This window comes from Narcine bancroftii, chromosome 2 (genome assembly GCF_036971445.1).
Source record: "Narcine bancroftii isolate sNarBan1 chromosome 2, sNarBan1.hap1, whole genome shotgun sequence".
Taxonomy (NCBI): domain Eukaryota; kingdom Metazoa; phylum Chordata; class Chondrichthyes; order Torpediniformes; family Narcinidae; genus Narcine; species Narcine bancroftii.
In genome coordinates this window covers 96,164,618-96,185,892 of record NC_091470.1, presented here as the reverse complement: position 1 = coordinate 96,185,892, position 21,275 = coordinate 96,164,618, and the positions used below count along the sequence as shown (strand labels likewise).

At 52.1% G+C, this 21,275-nt stretch overlaps 1 protein-coding gene and 1 long non-coding RNA gene across 21 annotated transcripts in view; one reads left to right on the top strand and one right to left on the bottom strand.

The window, feature by feature from the left end:
* The window catches only part of LOC138753929 (vinexin-like), an 83,492-nt gene that overhangs the window by 20,316 nt on the left and 41,901 nt on the right, over positions 1–21,275 (bottom strand). For 15 of the 20 annotated variants that reach the window (XM_069917502.1, XM_069917505.1, XM_069917516.1 and 12 more), the window contains 8 exons: positions 13,644–13,679; positions 11,823–11,886; positions 9,717–9,831; positions 7,573–7,885; positions 5,290–5,343; positions 5,031–5,129; positions 2,456–2,502; positions 727–872 (listed from right to left, as the gene is read on the bottom strand). In XM_069917502.1, the coding sequence (XP_069773603.1) occupies positions 727–872; positions 2,456–2,502; positions 5,031–5,129; positions 5,290–5,343; positions 7,573–7,885; positions 9,717–9,831; positions 11,823–11,886; positions 13,644–13,679 (874 nt within the window). The remainder of the gene's footprint in view (positions 1–726; positions 873–2,455; positions 2,503–5,030; positions 5,130–5,289; positions 5,344–7,572; positions 7,886–9,716; positions 9,832–11,822; positions 11,887–13,643; positions 13,680–21,275) is intronic. The other 5 variants (XM_069917503.1, XM_069917523.1, XM_069917514.1 and 2 more) reach the window with 4 other exon arrangements.
* LOC138753931 (uncharacterized) lies at positions 10,032–13,348 on the top strand. The gene is made up of 3 exons (XR_011351512.1): positions 10,032–10,105; positions 11,690–11,978; positions 12,511–13,348. It is a non-coding gene; the product is annotated as an uncharacterized lncRNA (long non-coding RNA).

Sequence of the window (21,275 nt, the reverse complement as noted above, 5' to 3'; positions counted from 1 at the left end):
CAGTCTTGCAGTGTCCATAGGCAGTAAAGATATATCACCGACGTTTCGGGCCTGACCCCTTCTTCAAGGAATGTGCAAAAAGCTGGAAGGCATCAGAATAAAGACTGAAGAGTGGCAGGAGGAGGGGTCCAGACCAACAAAAATGTATTTAATGGATATGATAAGAGGAGAGGTGAGAATTGATTCTGGCCCTGTGTAAGGATACAAAGAGACAGACAGAGAGAGAGAGAAACTGAGCTGGGGAAAGGCAAGAAGAGGTGGAAGAAGGGGGGGAGGGGCATTTAATGAAAACCGGAGAAGTAGATGTTAATGCTGTCCAGTTGGAAGGTGCCCATTTGTTCCTCCAATTTGCAGGTAGTCTCAGTCCGACAGTGCATGAGACCATGGACAGGCACGTCAGCAAGGGGAATGGGGAATTGAAATGAATGGCCACTGGGAGATCCACACTCTTATGGCGGACAGAGCCAAGACGGTCAACAAAGCGATCTCCCAGTCAGTGCCCAGTTTCTCTGATGTAGAGGAGACCACAACAGAGGCAATAGATGACCCCGGCAGATTCACATCAAATATGGCTTCACTTGGAAGGACTGGGTTAGAGATTCTCAGTAAGCAGTTTTGATGATACGTTCCTTCAATGAGGTTTTAAGCCAACACGTACACTGGTGCTGGACTGGTCCACTGGGCTCCAGCATCTGAGGGGTGGAAATCACCAGTTTTTACACCTACCTCCTGGGGACGTGAGCTGATCTGTTCTATCTTCTCCAGGATTCCCTCTTCCCCGGACATCCCTGTCACTGGATACTTCAGCATGCTGTCCATAGGGTCGGTGATTGACAACTGATCTCTTCCACCCATGAGGTGAGGTCATTACACTGAAGGAAGGCAAGATTAACCACGTTGAGAGAGTTAAATTTTGGTCTGAAGTTTAAATTTAGACAATCAGCACAGCAACAGGCCCTTTAGGCACACGTGCCCAATTAACTACAGTGCCCATACGTTTTGAACGGTGGGAGGAAACTGGAGCCACATGGGAAAACCCACGCAGATACAGTGAGAACGTACAAAAACCTTACAGACTGCGCCAGATTTGAACCCAGGCACTGGGGCTGGAACAGCGTTGCACCAGCCGTTATGCTAACCATGCCGCCCACTCTGCTCACAGCTGACATCCCATTCCTGCAGCCCGACCCATTCCATGCCCTCCCCATTAACCCAGTCCTTGCACCTGGGACTTTGGACCACAGAGAGTGACAGAACGCAGGAGTGGCTGCAGGAAATCTGCGCAGAACTGGCCCACATAAGCTCGCACCTCTCTGAGTGTGGATAGGAACTCAGGAATCATAGGCCACACCAAAGCTACCTGGAGGCGTCTCTGCGCCTGCCGACTGCACAAGGCTACAATTAACCCTGCCTGCAAAGCAATGACACCAATTCACAGGAGTACACTCATCCATTCTTAATTTGACTGAGCAGATCTGTGGCTCGTGTGACAAGGTTAGATGAGGGAAAACCAGCAGCTGTGCCAAAGATGTGAGGAAATCACAATAAAGGTGGCTATCGCAAAATATGGCTCACGGGGTAGGGGGTAACTGAGGCGGCTACGTCACTGTGTGGTACGTTTGCTGCAGAGAAATGGATCAGAGATCAATCCACAGCACAGCAAACATGGGAGAGAAGATCATTGGAGTCTCTCTCCACATCCCCATCGACACCCCTCACCGACATCTCCCCTCCCTCACCAACACCCCCCTCACCGACATCTCCCTCAACGACACCCTCCTTGCTGACATCCTGCTCACTGGCACACCCCTCACTGGTCACCCCCTCACTGACACACCACTCTCACTGTCACTCCCCCTCACTGACACACTCCTCACTGACATCCCCCTCACTGTCAACCCCACCTCACTGACACCCTCCCCACTGACCCACCCCTCACTGACACACCCCTCACTGTATCTCTGACCCCCCTCCCCCCCCCCACACACACCCCTCACTGTGTGCCAGCCCAGTGTCTACAGGAATGCTGTGTTGCCTGTATACGTTATATGTGTGAGGCTGTGTCTCCAGGACCATGTGCGTAGAGCTGATGACTATGAGGTTGGAGAGGAGTCTCGATGAGGCAACACGTGCTCAGTTCGGCTCTGAAGGGTGTATGAGTGTTCCAGTGGCCAAATCTGGCACCACATTAGCCGGGGCCAGTAGTTACAGTGTCTCACACACACACTCACATACTCACACTCATACACACACATACTTACACTCACACGCACACACATTCACACACACTCACACTCAAACACACACTCACACTCAAACACACACTCACACACACACACACACACACACACATACTCACACACACACATACACTCACCCAAATACTCACATATTCACACACACACACACACACACACACACACACACACACTCACACACACACGTACCAACTCACCTGGCACACTGAGGCGGTCCGGCTGGCTCCTGGTTCCTTAAGTTTGCCTGAAGAAGAGCAGACGGAAATGTGTTGGAAAATCAGAGCTGGGAACCCGGGGAGGCAGGAAGAATGAGGGGAATGGGGAATTTTTGGAAGCTGACAGTTTGTGACAGTCAGCCAGCAGGATTCCACAGGGTCCAAAGCTCCACCCAGGATCATCCTCAAAAGCATTAGAATTTGTCAACAAAAAGCTTTTCAGCAAATGATGCCCTCTGTTCCCCAGCATTCGAGCTTGTGCTCTCAATTGTCCAAATCCTGTGGTCTCCATTCTTTGTCAAATCTGTGACCAGTTGCCCTGTCTATTAACAATGAGACAAAATAAAGAGAAACTTAATCTGAACTGTACTGTTTGTGGCCTGCAGGTCATACAAAGGGAGTGTAAGTGAGGGGACTGTCAGTGAAGGGGGTGTCAGTGAGGGGGGCCAGTATAACAGAGAGCGGGCTATCAGTGAGGGGGCTGTCAGTGAAGGGGGTGTCAGTGAGGGGGGGCCAGTATAACAGAGAGCGGGCTATCAGTGAGGGATTGTCAGTGAGGGGGCTGTCAGTGAAGGGGGTGTCAGTGAGGGGGTTATCAGTGAGGGAGGGGTCAGAGAGGGGGGTATCAATGAGAGGGGTGTCAGTGAGGGGCTGTCAGTGAGGGTGGTGTCAATGAGAGGGGTGTCAGTGAGGGGCTGTCAGTGAGGGGGGTGTCGGTGAGGGGGTTTCAGTGAGGGGGGTGACAGTGAGGGGGGTGTGAGCGAGTGAAGTGTCAGTGAGGGGGATGTCAATGAGAGGGGTATCAGTGAGGGGTTGTCAGTGAGGGGCTGTCAGTGAGGGGAGTGTCAGTGAGGGGGCTGTCTGTGAGGGGGGTATCACTGAGCAGGGTGTCAGTGAGGGGGCTGTCTGTGAGGGGATATCAGTGAGCGGGGTGTCATTGAGGGGGGAGTAGTGAGGAGGGTGTCAGTGAGGAGAATGTCAGTGAGGGGGGTATCAGTGAGCACAATATCAGTGAGGTGTTGTCAGTGGGGGGATCTCAGTGAACTGGTGTCAGTGAGGGGGTTATCAGTGAGGGAGGCGTCAGTTAGGGGGGTTATAAGTCAGTGGGGTGTCAGTGACAGGGGTGTAAGTGAGGGGTGTCAGTGAGGGCTGTGTCAGTGAGGGGGATGTCAGTGAAGGGGGTGTCTGTGAGGGGGGTGTCAGTGAGGGGGATGTCAGTGAACGGGGTGTCTGTGAGGGGGGTGTCAGTGAGGGGGATGTCAGTGAAGGGGGTGTCTGTGATGGGGGTGTCAGTGAGGGGGATGTCAGTGAACGGGGTGTCTGTGAGGGGGGTGTCAGTGAGGGGGATGTCAGTGAAGGGGGTGTCTGTGAGGGGGGTGTCAGTGAGGGGGATGTCAGTGAACGGGGTGTCTGTGAGGGGGGTGTCAGTGAGGGGGATGTCAGTGAAGGGGGTGTCTGTGAGGGGGGTGTCAGTGAGGGGGATGTCAGTGAACGGGGTGTCTGTGAGGGGGGTGTCAGTGAGGGGGATGTCAGTGAAGGGGGTGTCTGTGATGGGGGTGTCAGTGAGGGGGGTGTCAATGAGAGGGGTGTAATTGAGAGGGGTGTCAGAGAAGGGGGTGTCAGTGAGGGGGGGTCATTAAGTGGGGTATCAGTGAGGTGAATGTCAGTATTAAATTGAGGAGAGTGTAAATGGGTGGGTGTCACTGACAGGGGGTATCAGTGAAGGGTTGTGTCAAAGAGGAGGTGTCAGTGAGGGGGGTTATAAGTCAGTGGGGTGTCAGTGAGTGGGGTGTCAGTGAGAGGGGTGTCAGTGAGGGGTTGTCAGTGAGGGGGGTGTCAGTGAGGGGAATGTCATTGAAGGGGATGTCAGTGAAGGGGGTGTCTGTGAAGGAGGTGTCAGTGAAGGGTGTGCCAATGAGGGGGATGCTAGTGAGGGGATGTCAGTGAGGGGGTGTCACTGAGGGTCTTGTTAGTGAAGGGGGTGTCAGTGAGGGGTGTGTCAATGTTGAATCCTGCCCTGGGAAACAGGTGCTGACTGTTCACCTCATTTATGCCTCTCAGAATCTTTTAGAATTCTATCAAGTCTCCTCTCTTCCTTCTCTGGTCCAAAGAGAAATGTCCCAGCTCTGCTAACCTTGCCTCATAAGGCTTATTCTCCAATCCAGGCCACATCCTGTTGAATCTCCTCTGCACCATCTGCATAGCTTCCACATCCTTCCTATAATGGGGTGACTAGAACTGAACACAAGTGTGGTCTCACCAGAGATTTGCAGAGTTGCAACCTGATCTCTCTCCTCTTGAACTCATTCTCTGACTAATGAAGTTCATCATCCCATCAACCTTATTAACTATCCTATCAACCTGTGCTGAGTCCTTGATGGGTGTATGGATCTGGACCCCAAAGTCCCTCTGTTCATCCGCACGCTTAAGTGTCCGACTATTAACCCTGTACTCAAGTCTTCTGGTTTGTCCTTCCAAAATGCATCACCTCACACTTCTCCAGATTAGGAAAGGGATGATCTGATGTCGCATTCTGTGTCAGTGTCGGTGATGGTACCTGGGAGCTGGCGTCTCTCTGGGCCAGGCACAGTTGCAGCTTCTGCAGATCGGAATCCAGCTCTGCTTCAAACTGGTGCAACTCTTCCTCCAGCAAGGCCTGCACCGAGAGGGAAAGGGTTGGTTACAGCCTATGCTTGTGGCACCGATCTGGCCCTGTGCTCACACACACATGGGGGAAGTGGCCCCTCAGCGAACACTGTAAGAAGGTCCCAGGGTGGGTGAGGGGATAGGGATGAGCCTCCAGGACTGTGCCCTACCTCAGTGGAGGGAACTTGGCTCTTGCTTGAAGGACTCACCACTGATGACTCCGTCTGTCAACAAGAGAAAGGATGATGTGGGGGCATTCAACTTATGACCATTCTGAGCAGATGCCCCAATTCCACAGCACTCCAACAATGTTGGCCATGAAACCCTCAGGCCCCAGAGACAGTGGTGGGGTGGGGGGGGTGAATGTGAGAATTCTGCTGGATTTGATCCCTCCGCCAAGGAAAATGAAACCTTTTTTGTTTCCTCTGGCTTGATACCTCATTATTTCACCCACCTCAGCCAATTCCCCTCAGCCTTTTCCAAATAACGTAAACCTGTGCCCACCCATTTCAAAATCCCATCCCATTCCCTTCCCAGCATTTCTGTGCATAGTCTCATCAACTCCCAAACTGAGAACACGCGCAAATTGGAGGAACAACACCTCATCTTCCAACTGGGCCCCCTCCCACCGAATGGTATTAACATTGAATTCTCTGGTTTCTTTCTGTTAGCTGGCCACCTTATATCTTTCTCCTTTCCTCTCTCTCCTTCTCTGACACTCTGTCTCCTTTCTCCCATTCACAGAGCCACCCCTCCCTAATCAATTTTCCTCTCCTGGCCTCCAATCCACGTCCAGTTATCAACATTTGGCTGTTGGCCTGTACTCATCCGCCTGCACATTCTTCTCTTCACCCAGCCTTTTAATTCAGGCATCTGCCTGCTTTTTACTCACACCTTGAGGAAGTGCTCAGGCCCGAAACGTCGGTACTATATCTTCACCTCCTGTGGACGCTGCAAGACCAGCTGAGTCCCTCCAGCATCTCTGTGGAAGAAGGTCTCAGGCCTGGAACGTCGGTAATATATCTTCACCTCTTGTGGACGCTGCGAGACCGGGTGAGTTCCTCCAGCATCTCTGTGGAAGGACTCAGGCCCGAATGTCGGTAATATATCTTTACCTACTGTGGACGCTGCAAGACCTGGTGAGTTCCTCCAGTATCTCTGTGGAAGAAGGACTCAGGCCCTGAACATCGGTAATATATCTCTACCTGCTGTGGATGCTGTGAAACTGGCTGAGTACCTCCAGCATCTCTGTGGAAGAAGGGCACAGGCCCTGAACATCGGTAATATATCTCTACCTGCTGTGGATGCTGTGAAACTGGCTGAGTACCTCCAGCATCTCTGTGGAAGAAGGGCACAGGCCCAAAACGTCGGTAATATATCCTCACCTCCTGTGGACGCTGCGAGACCAGATGAGTACCTCAGGCGTCACTGTGGAAGATGGACTCAGGTCTGAAACTTTGGTAATATATCCTCACCTCCTGTGGATCCTGTGAGACTGGCTGTGTACTTACAGCATCTCTGTGTAAGAAGGGCTGAGGCCCGAAACGTCGGTAATATATCTTCACCTCCAGTGGACACTGCGAGACTGGCTGAGTACCACCAGAATCTCTGTGGAAGAAGGCCTCAGGCCTGAAACGTCGGTAATATATCTTTACCTCCTGTGGATGCTGCGACACTGGCTGAGTTCCTCCAGCAACTCTGTGGAAGAAGGGCTCAGGTCCGAAACGTCGGTAATATATCTTCACTTCTTGTGGATGCTGCGAGACCGGCTGAGTTCCTCCAGGATCTCTGTGGAAGAAGGACTAGGCCCAAAACATCGGTAATATATCTTTACATTCTGTGGATGTTGCGAGACCGGCCGAGTTCCTCCAGCATCTCTGTGGAAGAAGGGCTCAGGCCTGGAACGTCGGTAATATATCTTCACTTCTTGTGGATGCTGCGAGACCGGCTGAGTTCCTCCAGGATCTCTGTGGAAGAAGGACTCAGGCCCAGAACGTCGGTAATATATCTTTACATTCTGTGGATGCTGCGAGACCGGCCGAGTTCCTTCAGCATCTCTGTGGAAGAAGGACTCAGGCCCGAAATGTCGGTGATATATCTTTACCTCTTGTGAATGCTGCGAGACTGGCTGAGTACTTACAGCATCTCTGTGGAAGAAGGACTCAGACCAGAAACATCTTCGCCTCCTGTGGACGCTGCGAGACCGGCTGAGTACCTCCAGCATCTCATTGGAAGAAGGACTCGGGCCCGGAACATCGGTAATATATCTTCACCTCCTGTGGACACTGCAAGACCAGCTGAGTTTCTCTGGCATCTCTGTGGAAGAAGGGCTCAGGCCCGAAACTTCGGTAATACATCTTCACCTCCTGTGGACTCTGCGACAATGGCTGAGTACCTCCAGCATCTGTGAGGAAGAAAGACACAGGCCCAAAACGTCGGTGATATATCTTTACCTCCTGTGGACACTTTGAGCCCGACTGACTTCCTCCGGCATCTCTGTGGAAGAAGGACTCAGGCCCGGAACGTCGGTAATATATCTTCACCTCCTGTGGACGCTGCGAGACTGGCTGAGTTTCTCTGGCATCTCTGTTGAAGAAGCATTCAGGCCTGAAATGTCGGTAATATATCTTCACTTCCTGGGGACGCTGCAAGCCCAGCTGAGTTCCTCCAGGATCTCTGTGGAAGAAGGGCTCAGGCCTGAAACGTCGGTAATATATCTTCACTTCTTGTAGACGCTGCGAGACCGGCTGAGTTCCTCCAGCATCTCTGTGGAAGAAAGACACAGGCCCAAAATGTCGGTGATATATCTTTACCTCCTGTGGACACTTTGAGCCCGACTGACTTCCTCCGGCATCTCTGTGGAAGAAGGACTCAGGCTCACCTCCTGTCGACGCTGCGAGGCCGGCTTACTTCATCCAGGATCTCTGTGGAAGAAGGGCTCAGATCCGGAACATCAGTAATGTATCTTTACCTCATGTGGACACTGAGAGACCAGCTAAGTTCTTCCACCATCTCTGTGTTTTTACTTGTGTCTGTAGACTGTTGTGTGTTCACCCTATCTCACCCACCAATTCTCCACCTCCATAAACCTTGGGATCCCTGTCCAGGGCAGTCACCTTCTCCCCTGTGAACAGCAAGCAAACCTTTTGGCAGAACCTTTGTTCATGCACCTTAGCCAGTGAGGCAACGCATCCCATCCCCTATTCATTTGCATTGCTATCTCTGACAAGTTGTGGCCGACTCTAGGCTCCCCATTGCTCAATGCATCTTTCTTTGTGACATGGAAGAACATTTGGCCCCATTGAATCCACGCCAGCTCAAGAAAGCAATCCCAATCGCACATTCATTTTCTCTGAACCGATATTCCCATCAGCTGCCCCACCCCTCACATACGCAGAGGCCGATGACCACTCTGCCATGTGGCAGGAAAATAGAGCCAGTGCTGGATTAGTATGGATGGTTATGAGAGTCAGGAAAGATGTGAAGGACTGAAGGGCCTTTTCCTGAGCTGCATGGTGGTATGACACCCAGGGCAAACCCACGCAGTTGCAGGGAAAACTCCACACAGACAGTACCAGAGGATTGAATTTGGGTGTCTAGATGGAGGCAGTGATTCTCCCCGGATATTTTATCTTCTCTCATCTTTCATCTCTCCAAATAGATCACCTCACATCTCTCAAATTAAACCCCAACTCCCATACTTGCCCGACAAACAAACCATTCACATTCTGCAGCCTGAAGCTTTCCTCTCACTGCCACACACGCAGCTAACTTTTGTATCATGTGGGAACCTCTGTCATGTCTTCCCTTCACCAGGTCTAAAACAACAAAATGCAAAGCACTGAGTGTTTACAGCCCCATGGATGGTCTCTGGAACAGCCTCCCATTCATAACCCTTGCCCTGTTGACGTTAATCCACTCCCTCTTCCCTGTGATATTGAATCCTTCCCTCACAACAGCCCAACATGATGAATGTAGCTCTGAAATTCCACTTTCTCATCAGGGAGATGGGAGAAACTGACATGGAGGGAGGGAGGGAGGTGAGGGAAGGAGGAAGAGAAGGAGAGAGGAAGGGAGGGAGAGAGGGAGTAAGGGAGAGAGGAATAGAAGGTGGGAGACAGGGAGAGGTGAGAGGAAGGGAGGGAGAGGGAGTGAAAGAGAGAGGAATAGAAGGTGGGAGACAGAAGGAGGGTAGGAGAGACAGAGGTAGGGAGGGAAGAGAGGGAGAGAGGAAGGGAGGGAGAGGGGGAGTAAGGGAGAGAGGAATAGAAGTTGGGAAGGAGAGAGGGAGAGGGATGTAGAGAGAGAGTGATCAAAATAGAAAGATCAAAGTAGGGTCTGAAATCAAAATATATTGTAGGGTCTGAAATCAAAATATGTTTGTGTGTGTGTGTGTGTGTGTGTGTGTGTGTGTGTGTGTGTGTGTGTGTGTGTGTGTGTGTGTGTGTGTGTGTGTGTGTGTGTGTGTGTTTGCGTGTGTGTGTGTGTGTGTGTGTGTTTGCGCGCGCAGGTGTGCAGAGATGAAGAGAGAGAGGGGCATGGGGAGAGAGAGAGAGAGACAAGGAGAGAAAGAGGGAGAGGGGGAGCAGGCACTGACCTGTGGCTCTCGCTGCAGCAGTGAGCAGTGTCCCGGCTCGTAGTTGAAGATACTGTTGTGCTTTGCCTGAAGCCTGTGGCTTTCACTGTGTAATCCTCCTGGTTCCAGCTCCCTCCTGCAGCCCAGAGAGGAAATGCCAATAATGTGTTATGGTTGTTTGGGGAGACCAGAGTGAGTCTGTGTGTTGTTTGTGAAACTCTGTATCTCACAACATGTTGAGACTGCCTTCTGTGGTTGAGCTCAAAGCAAACACATAGCTCACATTCCAGAGCCACTGTTTCATACTTATTGTGAGAATAAGTGATTCAAACACTCTCCTGAGTGGCAGCTCCCACACGGGCCCAGTTCACTTAAAGGGACGTTAACTCCTCACACAAACCTCGGAACAGGTAGCCACGCAGCATGCAGTTTGGATCGGGCTGTTGGATGGAGAGGCAGTAGGGATGGGGGTTGCAGTTGGAGGTGGCAGGACGAGGGAAGGGGGCAGGAATGGGAACCAGGAGCGGGAAAACCCTTCACCGCCCCCCCCAGTTACAGTTCACTGCAGCCGGCTTTACCTCACCCTTGTGGAATTGCCTGGATTTGAATTTGGTACGAGTTTCAGATCCAGGTTTCTCACTTTGAAATTGAATTTGGAATTCCTACCGGCAATGACGACTCCTTCCCAGGAGATCATTACACAACCCCTCTCTCAAAATAGTCTGCTCCCTGACTAGGGTCAGGAGGGCGAGAGTAGGGGAGGGAGGGCAAAGGGAGAGGAGAGAGAGAGGATGAGGGAAGGGAGGAGGGAGGGAGGAGGTTTAGGGGATGGGAGGAGGGAGGGAGGGTTAGGGGATGGGAGGGGAGGGAGGGAGGGTTAGGGGATGAGAGGGGGAGAGAGGGAGGGAGGGTTAGGGGGTGGGAGGGGGAGTCCGATGAAATGAGGGGAGGGAGGACAAGGGGAAGGGAGGGAGGGCGAGGGGAGGAAGGGTGAGGCGACGGGAGTGGAGGGGAAGACAGGGAGGGCGAGGGGAAGGGATGGAAGGCAAAGGGAGAAGAGAGAGGGTGGACGAGGGAGGGCAAGGGGAGGGGAGTAGAGGGAGGACAAGCGGAGGGGAGGGAGAGGGAGGGAAAGTAGAGGGAAGGGAGGACAAGGGGAGGGGATGGAGGGTGAGGGGAGAGGAGAGAGGGTGAGGGGATGGAAGGAGAGGGTGAGGGAAGAGAGGATGAGGGAGGGTGGAAGAGAGGGGAGGGCAAAAGGAAAGGAGAAAATGTGAGGGGAGGGAGGACAAGGAGAAGAGGGAGGGCGAGGGGAAGGGAGGGCAAGGGGAGGGAGGACAAGGAGAAGAGGGAGGGCGAGGGGAAGGGAGGGCAAGGGGAGGGAGGGCAAAGGGAAAGGGCGAGGGGAGGAAGGGGTGAGGGTGAGGAGAGGGAGGGCAAAGGGAGAGGGTGAGGGGAGGAAGGGATGGGGAGGGGTGAGGGGAGAGAAAGTGATGGGGAGGGAGGGTGAGGGAGGGAGGGGAGAGAAGGTGAAGGGAGAGGTTAAGGGAGCAAGGTGGGGGATGGTGGGAGGAGAGAGTGGGGAGGAAAACATGGGAGGGAGGTGGAAAGCTTGAGAGGAGGGAGAGAGAGGGTGAGGGAATGGGAGGAGGGAGGGAGGAGGTTTAGGGGATGGGAGGAGGGAGGGAGGGTTAGGGGATGGGAGGGGAGGGAGGAAGGGTTAGGGGATGAGAGGGGGAGAGAGGGAGGGAGGGTTAGGGGGTGGGAGGGGGAGTCCAATGAAATGGTAATGGATGGTGAAGGTGCATTGGGAGGAGGGAGGAGGGAATGACAGGGAGGAAGGAAAGGGCTGGGGGTTGGGCAGAGGAAGGGGTTGGTTGGTGGGGGGGGGGGGGTGATGGGCACCTCATTGACTGTTCCCAGTGAGTCCCAGCAGGTGGGAGGGCCACTTATTGGGAATACCCCTGCCCTCAGATCAATTTGTCCATCCACAGGCTTTCATCAGCCTTGGTGGAACCGTCTGTTCCACAGGTTCAGCCAGGTTTCCAGAGTGGACCGCGCCTGGCCACACTAACACAGGCGAGATGCTCCCACACCAGTTCCAAATACAGTGCCCATACCACCTACCATTCGGAGAAGATGCTGTCGTCAGCTGGATCCAGGCCTGCCAACTCAATGGATTGCCACCCTGCTGGGACAGACACAAGGGGAGTGGGATGAAGAGGGACCAGCCCGGCAGGTTGCGATCATTCACCACAAAACCATCAACTCCGGGGCCAGTCGGTGAGGAGATGGGGCATTGAACATCACCATGAGGAGCTGCTGGCATTCTGGGGTGGGGGGGAGCATTGGTGCTACGGTGCTCACAAGGGGAGACAGAACAGGGTGGGGGTCAGGATGGGTGCTCAGGATGAGGTCAGGATGGGGACAGGGTGGGAACAGAGTGGGAACTGGCAGGGATCAGGGTGTGGTCAGAGTGGAGACAAGTTGGGGTCAGAGTGAAGGTCAGGTTGGGCCAGAGTGGGTATGGGGAGGGGTCAGAATGGGGGACAGGGTGGGGGTGTCAGGGTGAAGTCAGGATGCTGGTCAGGGTTGGAAAAAGGGTACAGTTCAGGATGGGAACAGGATGGGAACTGGGAAGGGTCAGTGTGGGAATAGGGTGGGGGACGGTGGGAGACAGGGTGCGAGACAGGTTGGAGGAAGGGTGGGGTCAGCGTTTGTCAAAATGGGCCGATGCAGCTTGGGGGCAGAGGTGACAGAGCTGGTGGTGAGGGGTATTTGAGACCAACCCTCACGGTATGGTTTGGTTCTGCAGGGCATGGAGCTGAGCAGCTCAAGGTGGGGCTGACCTGAACCAACAGCAAGAAAGAGGCCATTCAACCCATCTAACCACCCCTTCCCAAACCCTCTCTTCCAAACCCACTCAACCCCAAATATTCTCACTTTCTTCACCCCTAAACCCCCTTCACCCCAAACCCCCTACACCCCCCCTTCACCCCCCCAAACTGCCTTCACTTCCAAACCCTCAGCCAGACACCTGTACTGTACTCCATCAATCTCCCTAGGTTCCTTTTCCACTGAATGACCACTCGACAGAACCCATGGAGTCTCAAGCCTGAGGAGTGAGGACTGTCTGGTAATCAATAGGCCTTTTCACACCGCAGTGTAAAAAGGAGATTCCCTGGAAAATTTCCTGGGAACCCTCCTGTGAACCTGCAGTGTGAAAAGGTCGGCCTGGGAATTTTAAAAGGGTCCACGCCCCCACCTCATCAGAAGCACTGCAGCCCTGCGAAATTTTCCCCGACCGCACTCTCTCTGCAGTGTGAAGAGCCAAATGGCCGAGCAGGGAGGACCCGTGACATCAGTGCTTACGTGCTGCGCTATGTTGGCGATTAAAATTAAAAGATTAAAATTAAGAGAACAGCGGGCCACTCGGCCCGTCGCGATGGCAGCACAATGGCCAACCTTAACCATAAACCCTCACGCAGCTGGATTTCCTAGAGCAGTTCCAGCTAAGTGAGAGATTATGGGAAATTAAGTCGGCCATTCATCCCGAATTGTGCCATTGTCACGACGGGCCAAAGTGATCCCGAAACGTGAGGGTGGGTGGGTAGGCAAGTGATCAACTGATTCCATGGGTTCTGTCGAGTGGTTATTCAGTGAAAAAGGAACCTGGGGTTGGGGGGGGTGGGAGTGGGCGGGTGAGCAACCTAATGACGGCTGGGAGGGAGTGAGTGGGCAGGGAGCGGGCGGGCAAATGACAGATGGCGGGGGGGGGGCTTTTACCCCTGTGAGTGCATAATGCATCATTGGTTGGGAGAGTACTGGGGAGGGCAAATTCCATGGAATTTGGACTGCAGTGTGAAAGGCCTGGGAGGTCCTAGATTCCTGGGAATTTCTCCAGGACAAAGTAGTGTGAAAACGCCTAATAATTCAGCTGGAACTCACCATCCAACTCTCCATCCTCGGTTTCAAAGTTACCACCTGTGGAGGGACAGGACATATTACGGCAAACGGTGCAGGAAGCAGCAGCCACGCATCCTGGGTCATACGCATTTCCCAGCCGCTCCCTGGAAACCCTCTGAAGCCCCCCCAGAATAAGGCAACACTTCCCTCTGGAATCCTCTCCCCATATTAAATGCAGAGGTGCAGAACGATGTCAGGAATGGAGAGCTTGAAGCTGGCACGCTGCACGACCATTTCTGCCCTCATAGGGTCCACCGGTCAGCTCCTCACAAACCAGACTTCAGAGCCAGAGATGGGTTGGAACAGACCTGGATCTAAGCACTACCTGCTCCCCATGTTCCTTTAATTGAGATGAGAGCTTATTGTCATCTACATCAGGGCAACGCTGGTTCATGAGGTGCACCATCTCAAACGGTTTACATTAAATTACCACAATATGCAGACAGATCATGTGACAATTCCACTAAGATCTGAGCTGTTGTGGTCAGCAAAGAAGGATTTTAAAGTGTGCAAAGGGATCTGGACCAGCTGGAAAATGGCAGATGGAATTTAATGCAGTCAGATGTGAGATGTATTTTGGAAGGACGACAAAGAAAGGACATACATGGTAAATGGAATGGGTGCGGTAGAACTGAGGGATCTGGGAATGCAGATGCATAATTCCCTGAAAGAGGTGGATAGGGTTGTAAAGAGAGCTTTTGGCATATTGGCCTTCATAAATCAAAATATTGAGTACAGGAGTTGGGGTGTTAAGATGTATTGATGAGGACAATTTGAAGTATATTTGAGAGCATTTTTGGTCACGTAATATCAGATATCAGTAAGATAGAAAAAGTGCAGAGAAAATTTACTAGGATATTGCCCAGACTCCAGGAACTGAGTTACAGCAAAAGGTTAAATGGGTTCGGACTTTATTTCCTGGAGTGTAGAAGATTGAGGGGAGATTTGATAAGGGTATTTAAAATTATGAGGGGGACAGACAGAGTGAATGTTGGAAGGGTTTTTTTCCACTGAGGGAAGGTGAGATACAAACCAGAGGACATGGGTTAAGGATGAAAGGGGAAAAGTTTGGGGGAAACATGAGAGGGAACTTCTTCACATAGAGAGTAGTGGGAGTGTGGAACGAGCTACCAGCTGAGGTGGTGAATGTGGGCTCAATTTGGACAGGTACATGGATGGGAGGGGTATGGAAGGCTATGGACTAAGTGCAGATTAGTGGGACCAGGCAAAAAAAAGGGTTTGGCATAGACGAGAAGAGCCAAAGGGGTCTGTTTCTGTGCTGAAATGATCCATGGTTCTAAAAGGGCAGATAATTAAATTCAGTATTCTCTATTACAATGTTGGAGGGGTGGTGTCGAAGTCCCAGTCATCACCTCCAGGAAGATGGAGAATGATAAATTATTCAAACGGCTGAAATGGGGTTCGGATCGAAGGAGGTTTTGTGTGTGAGATGTGGGAGTGCTCGGGCAGACGTCTTGTTCAGAAGAAGTCTGCATTTATGAGTAAAGTTCTGCTGTCTCCAACTGCACAGATCCAGCAATTAGCTGGCAGTTTGCCAAGGTGGATTTACTCCACCATGGAACTACTGACTTTCATCTCATTTGCTCGTTAAAAGTTGAACATCGGTGACTCCACCACCAGTTCATCACTGATTAGCTCAGTGGTCAGGTGTTGATGACTTTTCAATGGTGTCTCGAAGGCCTGGGAACCTCGGCCTCACCTTCGAGGAGTTCGGGAGGCTTTGGCGGATTGTCAGGGAGCCAGTTCATGAAGCATCTGGGGATTTCTGTCCATCGCTCTGCTATCTCACCGTGGGGATAAAGGGCTCACATCTCGGACTCTCGTCTCGACGTGGGGAATACGGGAGGGTGTGATCTGAGGAGGACTGAGTCAGCACGACTTCCATCAACATGAGCCTTCCCCTCTCCTGTTATGGACTGATGTTTTAGACAATGGTCAAGTTTGTTTTTTGTAAAAATGCCAGACCCGTCTTCTGAAAGACCTGGGCCCTGCAGGAGTCGCGCTGGGCCAGCGACTTCAACAACCCCTGTGGCCAGGAATTTTTCACATTACTGGAAGACGAGAATGGGGTCATGATACTTGTCCCCAACGATCACGGGTGGAAAATGCACAAAGGCAATGGTGGGGAGTGATGACACCCCGGCCGTTACAGCGAGTTGGGAAATGGAGGGAAGATCCATGATTTGTCCATGAAGGTGGTGGGTCTGGTCAAGAGCTGAGTCAATTCTTGGACTCACCATCTGTCTGTCACTTCAGTGGCTTGGTTGAGACCGTGTGGTCATGGAGATTTGGAGTGTGCGAGGGTGCAGCCCCTACTCGCGTGCGTGAAGGGATGGCTCCACAAGTTCTGGCTGCATTTCAGCCCCACGCTCCTGATATTTGGGCACCCGGTACAGTGGAGGGCGGGTCGGTCGAGGATTGTCCTCATCGGTCTGGTACTGGGCCTGGGCAGGACGGCCAAACATGGGTCCAGGCATCAGGCAGTCGAGGGTTCAGCTTGGGCTGACTGCCTGCCCCTCTTCTGAGGACACCTGTGGGCCTGTGTCTCCCTGGAGAAGGACACTCGGTGCTCACGGGCAGTTTGGAGGGTTTCTGGGAACGGTTGGATCCCCAAGGGTTTGACGGTATCAGTGGAGATAATCACATTTTAATTTGTAACATGTTTTGTGTGAATAGTCTGAATTGTGGACTGATGTCATTCTGGTAACCTTTGGACAATTAATAATAAAAGGGGAAAAGGGGCAGTTAATGATTTACTGCCAGTGTAAAAGAAAGGCCCAGTACTGGGGGAGGGTCCAGTACAGAGGGAGGCACCAGTACTGGGGGAGAGAGCAGTACTGAGGGAGAGGGCAGTACTGGGGGAGAGGGCAGTACTGGGGGAGAGGGCAGTACTGGGGGAGGATCCAGTACAGAGGGAGGCACCAGTACTGGGGGAGAGAGCAGTACTGAGGGATAGGGCAGTACCGGGGGAGAGGGCAGTACTGGGGGAGGGGGCGGTATTGGAGGAGGCTGGAAAATCCCTGGTTACTGGTCTTCTGTGGGAGCTGGGTCATTATCAATCAGTGAGCTCCCTCCCACCTGAGGATTCTTGCCCAAGATGACTGGGGGGAAGAGGTTCATCAATGGCTTCGTGGACTCGTGAGGCTGCAGGAACATCGCGCAGACCTGGAGGCGGATGTCTTTCCCCTGCGCAGCGGAGGGAGTCGGCACTGAAGTGTCTGTATGCAGACATTTTTGGGGAAACTCCCACCATCTCCGCTCCCTCCACTGTACTGCTCTTTGGAGAGACTGATTTATGTTGAGCTCTGCCATTGGTTTGATAGGCCAGCACACCAGCAAGGATTTTCATCATGGCGAACTGCCGCTCTAAGATGGCCCTTGGACCTAATGCAGCAGTTGCAGCTCCTGGAGGCAGGGCTCCTGCGAAGGCATCACCTTTCCAATTTATGACTCTGGACAGTGCCGTGCAATGTAATATACCTCCATCCATTGGTCTGGATAGCATTTTGTTAGCTACGTCCAAGACTGTGGTTGACAAGGTCTATCGGAAGACCATCTGTTTCCTGCGATCTGCCAAAGAGGTGTCCTTGGTCCTGAGTAAGGGGCTGATGGTGGGAGGGCTCTTCATACCGGTGATGGCCCCCATGTAGATGGTAGTTCTCTCTGCCCTCTATCCCCAAATACCTGACGCAGCCATTCTCCCCACCTGCGTCCTCTGGATGAGGTGAAGTTGGAGATCACCCCGTTGCTGTTCAAGCCACCTTTGAGTGGCTGTTTGGTTTCAAGCCGCATGTGCGCATATGATTGGGACAGGGTGGGGATGCCGAGGGCCAGTTCTATGTGGACTTTGAGGGGAAGAACGACCAACTGTTCTGGGCAACAGGGGGTCAGCGGAACCATGAGTGTAAGGGGCTTGGGCACATTCGGATGGGTTGCCCTAATCGTCAAGGTGCTGCCTCCACCTCCATGGCACAGAGAAACACAGCTGGCCCTCCTTCCACTTTCCTTCCTCCTGCCGTTCCCCCTAGGAGCATGTCCCATCTGCAGTGGGGGCAGATTCCTGTGGTGGGAAAAAGATGCCTGGTGGGGTGCTCTCCAAGGTGTCCTGTCGAGGGCCATCCAGCCCCTGGTTAACTCGTCTGTGCAATCCATGGGTCACCAGCCCATTCCATGAACAATTGTGAAGGTGCCCCTATGGCTGGAAAAAGCCCAGAACCTTCTCATACTCAGGGTACTTCCAGGGTGGGTGACTACTTGAGCTCTCCGCTCGGACTACAATAATCCACACAGCCAAGGTTCCATGGACCTCTACCTCATGACTTTCTGAATGAGTCTCTCACGGGGGACCTTGTCTAATCCCTTTCTAAAATCCATGCAGACCACATTTACCACCCGAACCTCATCAGTTTCTTTTGTTACCTCCTCAAAAAACTCAATTAGGCTCATAAGGCATGACCTTCCCTTCACAAAGCCAGGCTGACTATGCCCGAGTAGACTGTCCTTCTTCAAATGCTTCCTTAAACCAATCTTTAAGAATGATCTCCAATAGTTTGAACACCACAGACATAAGACTCACCTATCTATAATTCCTAGGATTCTCCCTATTACCTTTCTTAAACAAGGGAACCAAATTTTCCATTCTCCAATTCTCTGGCACCTCCCCTGTAGCCAAGGAGAACTCAGTGATCATAGTCAATGCCCCCGCTGTCTCTTCCCTCCCACAGCAACTTGGGGTGTATCACGTCTGGCCCTGGACATCAATCTTAATGTTTTTAAGATGGTGCAACACTTCCTCTTCCTTAATTTTAACATCGTCCAGCACACAAGTTTGTTCTATACCAACCTCACCCTGATCTCTGGTGTATACTGAAGTGAAGTATGCATCTAGGACCTCCCCAACCTCCACTGCCTCCAGGCACATGTTTCCTCCTTTATCCATAAGCAGCCCCACCTTCATTCTCATCGTCCTTCTGTTCTTCACCCATGCAAAGACCACCTTGGGGGGGCTCCTTAATCCTACTTCCCCAGGTCTTCTGAAGCCCCCTTCGTGATCTCCCAAGTCCTTACTTATGTTCCCTCCTGGCTACCCTATAATTGTCATGAGCCCTTCCTGTTTCCTGCTTCCTAAATCTAAGGTGGGTTTTGTCAACCACGGGTCCCCTTTCCTACCATCTCTTCCCTGTCTCAGTGGAACAAACCGATCCAGAAACCCCTAAACATTCTCTTCGCTTTCTCCCGTAAACATCTGCTCCCAATTTACTCGCCCTAGTCCCTGCCTCATCCCTTCATAATTAGCCCTTCCCCAATTAAATGCTTTACCATTTTGTCTGCTTTTATCTGAAAGCTCAGGGAGTTGTGGTCACAATCATTGAAATGATCCCCCACCAAGAGGTCCGTCACCTGACCAGGTTCATTACCCTGGACTAGATCCAGTACGGCCTCTCCTCTCGTCGGCTGGTCCACATCCTGTGTCAGGAATCCTTCTTGGACACACCTGACAAATTCTGTCCCATCTATTCCTCTTGCAGGCAGGAGGTGCCAGTCAATATTAATTAAGGAAGTTGAAGTCTCCCATGACAACAACCCTGTAGATTCTGCACCATTTTAAACTCTGCTACTCAATTGTTCCCGAGAGCTATTTGAGGGCCTATAGATTCTCCCAGCGTAGTGATTATTTCTGACTTCCACCCACACCGACTCAGTGGACACTCCCTCTGCTGTCTCCTCCCTTTCTATCGCTCTGATACTGTAATACTACTCATTCCCCACCCCCCCCCCCCACCCACCTTACCTACCATCCTATTCCTTTTAAAACACCTAAACCCCTTTGACGTAGAGTTGGCAGGCACCAGATTTCAGATTTATTGTCGGAGTACATACATGACATCAGATGCAAATCTGAGATTCTTTTTCCCATGGGCACAGCTGAATTACCACTTATTGGTAGTGCAAAAATAACTGTACACAAATGTAAACAAACTGACTGGACAATATAGAAAGAACTAAAAAGTGCACGTCCGTAATTGAGTTTGTCATTGAGGAGTCTGATGGTGGTGGAGGGGAAGCAGCTTGTTCTGAACCTGGTGGTGCACTTCTTGTGGCACCGATACCTCTTTCCTGATGGCAGCAGAGAGAACGGAGCGTGTGCTGGGTGGTGTGGATACTTGATGATTGCTGCTGCTCTCCAATGGCAGCGTTCCCTGTAGATGTGTTCAATAACGGGGAGGATTTCGCCTGTGATGTCCTGGGCTGTGTCTACTGCCTTTTGGAGGGCTTTAAGCTCAGGGGGACCAGACCGTGATGCAGCTGGTCAATACACTTTCCACCACACCTCTGCAGAAATTTGCCAGGGTTTCTGACGTTATACCAAACTCCGCAAACTCCTGAGGAAGTAGAGGTGCTGACAAGCTTTCTTCACGATGCCAATGGTGTGTTGAATGCAGGAAAGATCCTCCGAGATAATGACTTCCTAGAACTTAAATTTGCTCACCATCTCCACCTCCGATCCCTCAATTATCTCTGATCATACACCTCTGGTTTTTCTTTCCTGAAGTCAACAATCAGCTCCTTAGTTTTGGTGATATTGAGTCCAAAGTTCCTCATCTGAGTCACCGCCCGTCACTGTGGGAGAATTCAGGGGTGCACAGTGCAATGCCCTGTAGGCGGTTGCCTGCTGGTCAGATCTCCCCAGGGCTGTACATTCCCTCCATATCATCCTCAATAAAAGTTAAGGGGTTTGGAACTGACCAAAAAGGAGCAGTGTGAATTCAAGTCACTTCTGCAGACCTGGTTGACGGTGGTTATGGAGGAGGGGAGCTCGGCAGGGAGCCCTCCCTCCCTCTATCCAGGGCACTGGTGATGGGATTTCCAGTGACTTGTCATGAAGATTACCGTTGCCAGCCTGAACATTAATGGTGATAGAGAGTCTCCCTGCAGGTACCACCATCTCTCAGTCCTTAGGGATGGGAGATATGTGGTGAGTTTCCTGCAGGTGACCCACACCGTTCCAGGAGATGAATCTACCTGGCTCCTGGAATGATGCGAGTGAAATGGGGGGGGGGGGGAGGCAACATGAGTGACCTCAACTCCATTTCAAGTGGGGTGGCTACCTTATTGGCCCTGACCTTCCAACCCAAGATCCTGACGGTTCAGGAGCTGGTGCCAGGCCATCTGCTCCATCTCACTGTGCACCAGGGTGGCGTACCATTGCACCTTGTCAGTGTTTATGCCCTGAGCCTGGCCCAATGCAGGCGCGCCTGTTCCAGGATGTGTCTGCCCTGCTCGCTTCCATTAGCCAGGGCGTGTGTGTCAGCTTTGGGGGTGAATTTAACTGCATCCTTGAGGATAGGGATCATTCCGGCCCTCTGTCTTGCCAATCCTCGGTGAGCAAGCTGAGGGAGCTGGTGGGTTTCTTTGATCTAGTTGATGTCTTGTGGAACCTTCATTTGGACCTGTACCTACTCAAGGAGGAACAGAGGGGGAGGCTCACATATTGTCTCTCCAGTGTGCATGTCTCACAGGTATTGGCAGTCTCCATGTGGTGTGGTCAGAGCTCATTCCACTGCCTGTTCAGTTAGGGTTCGTGTACTGGCA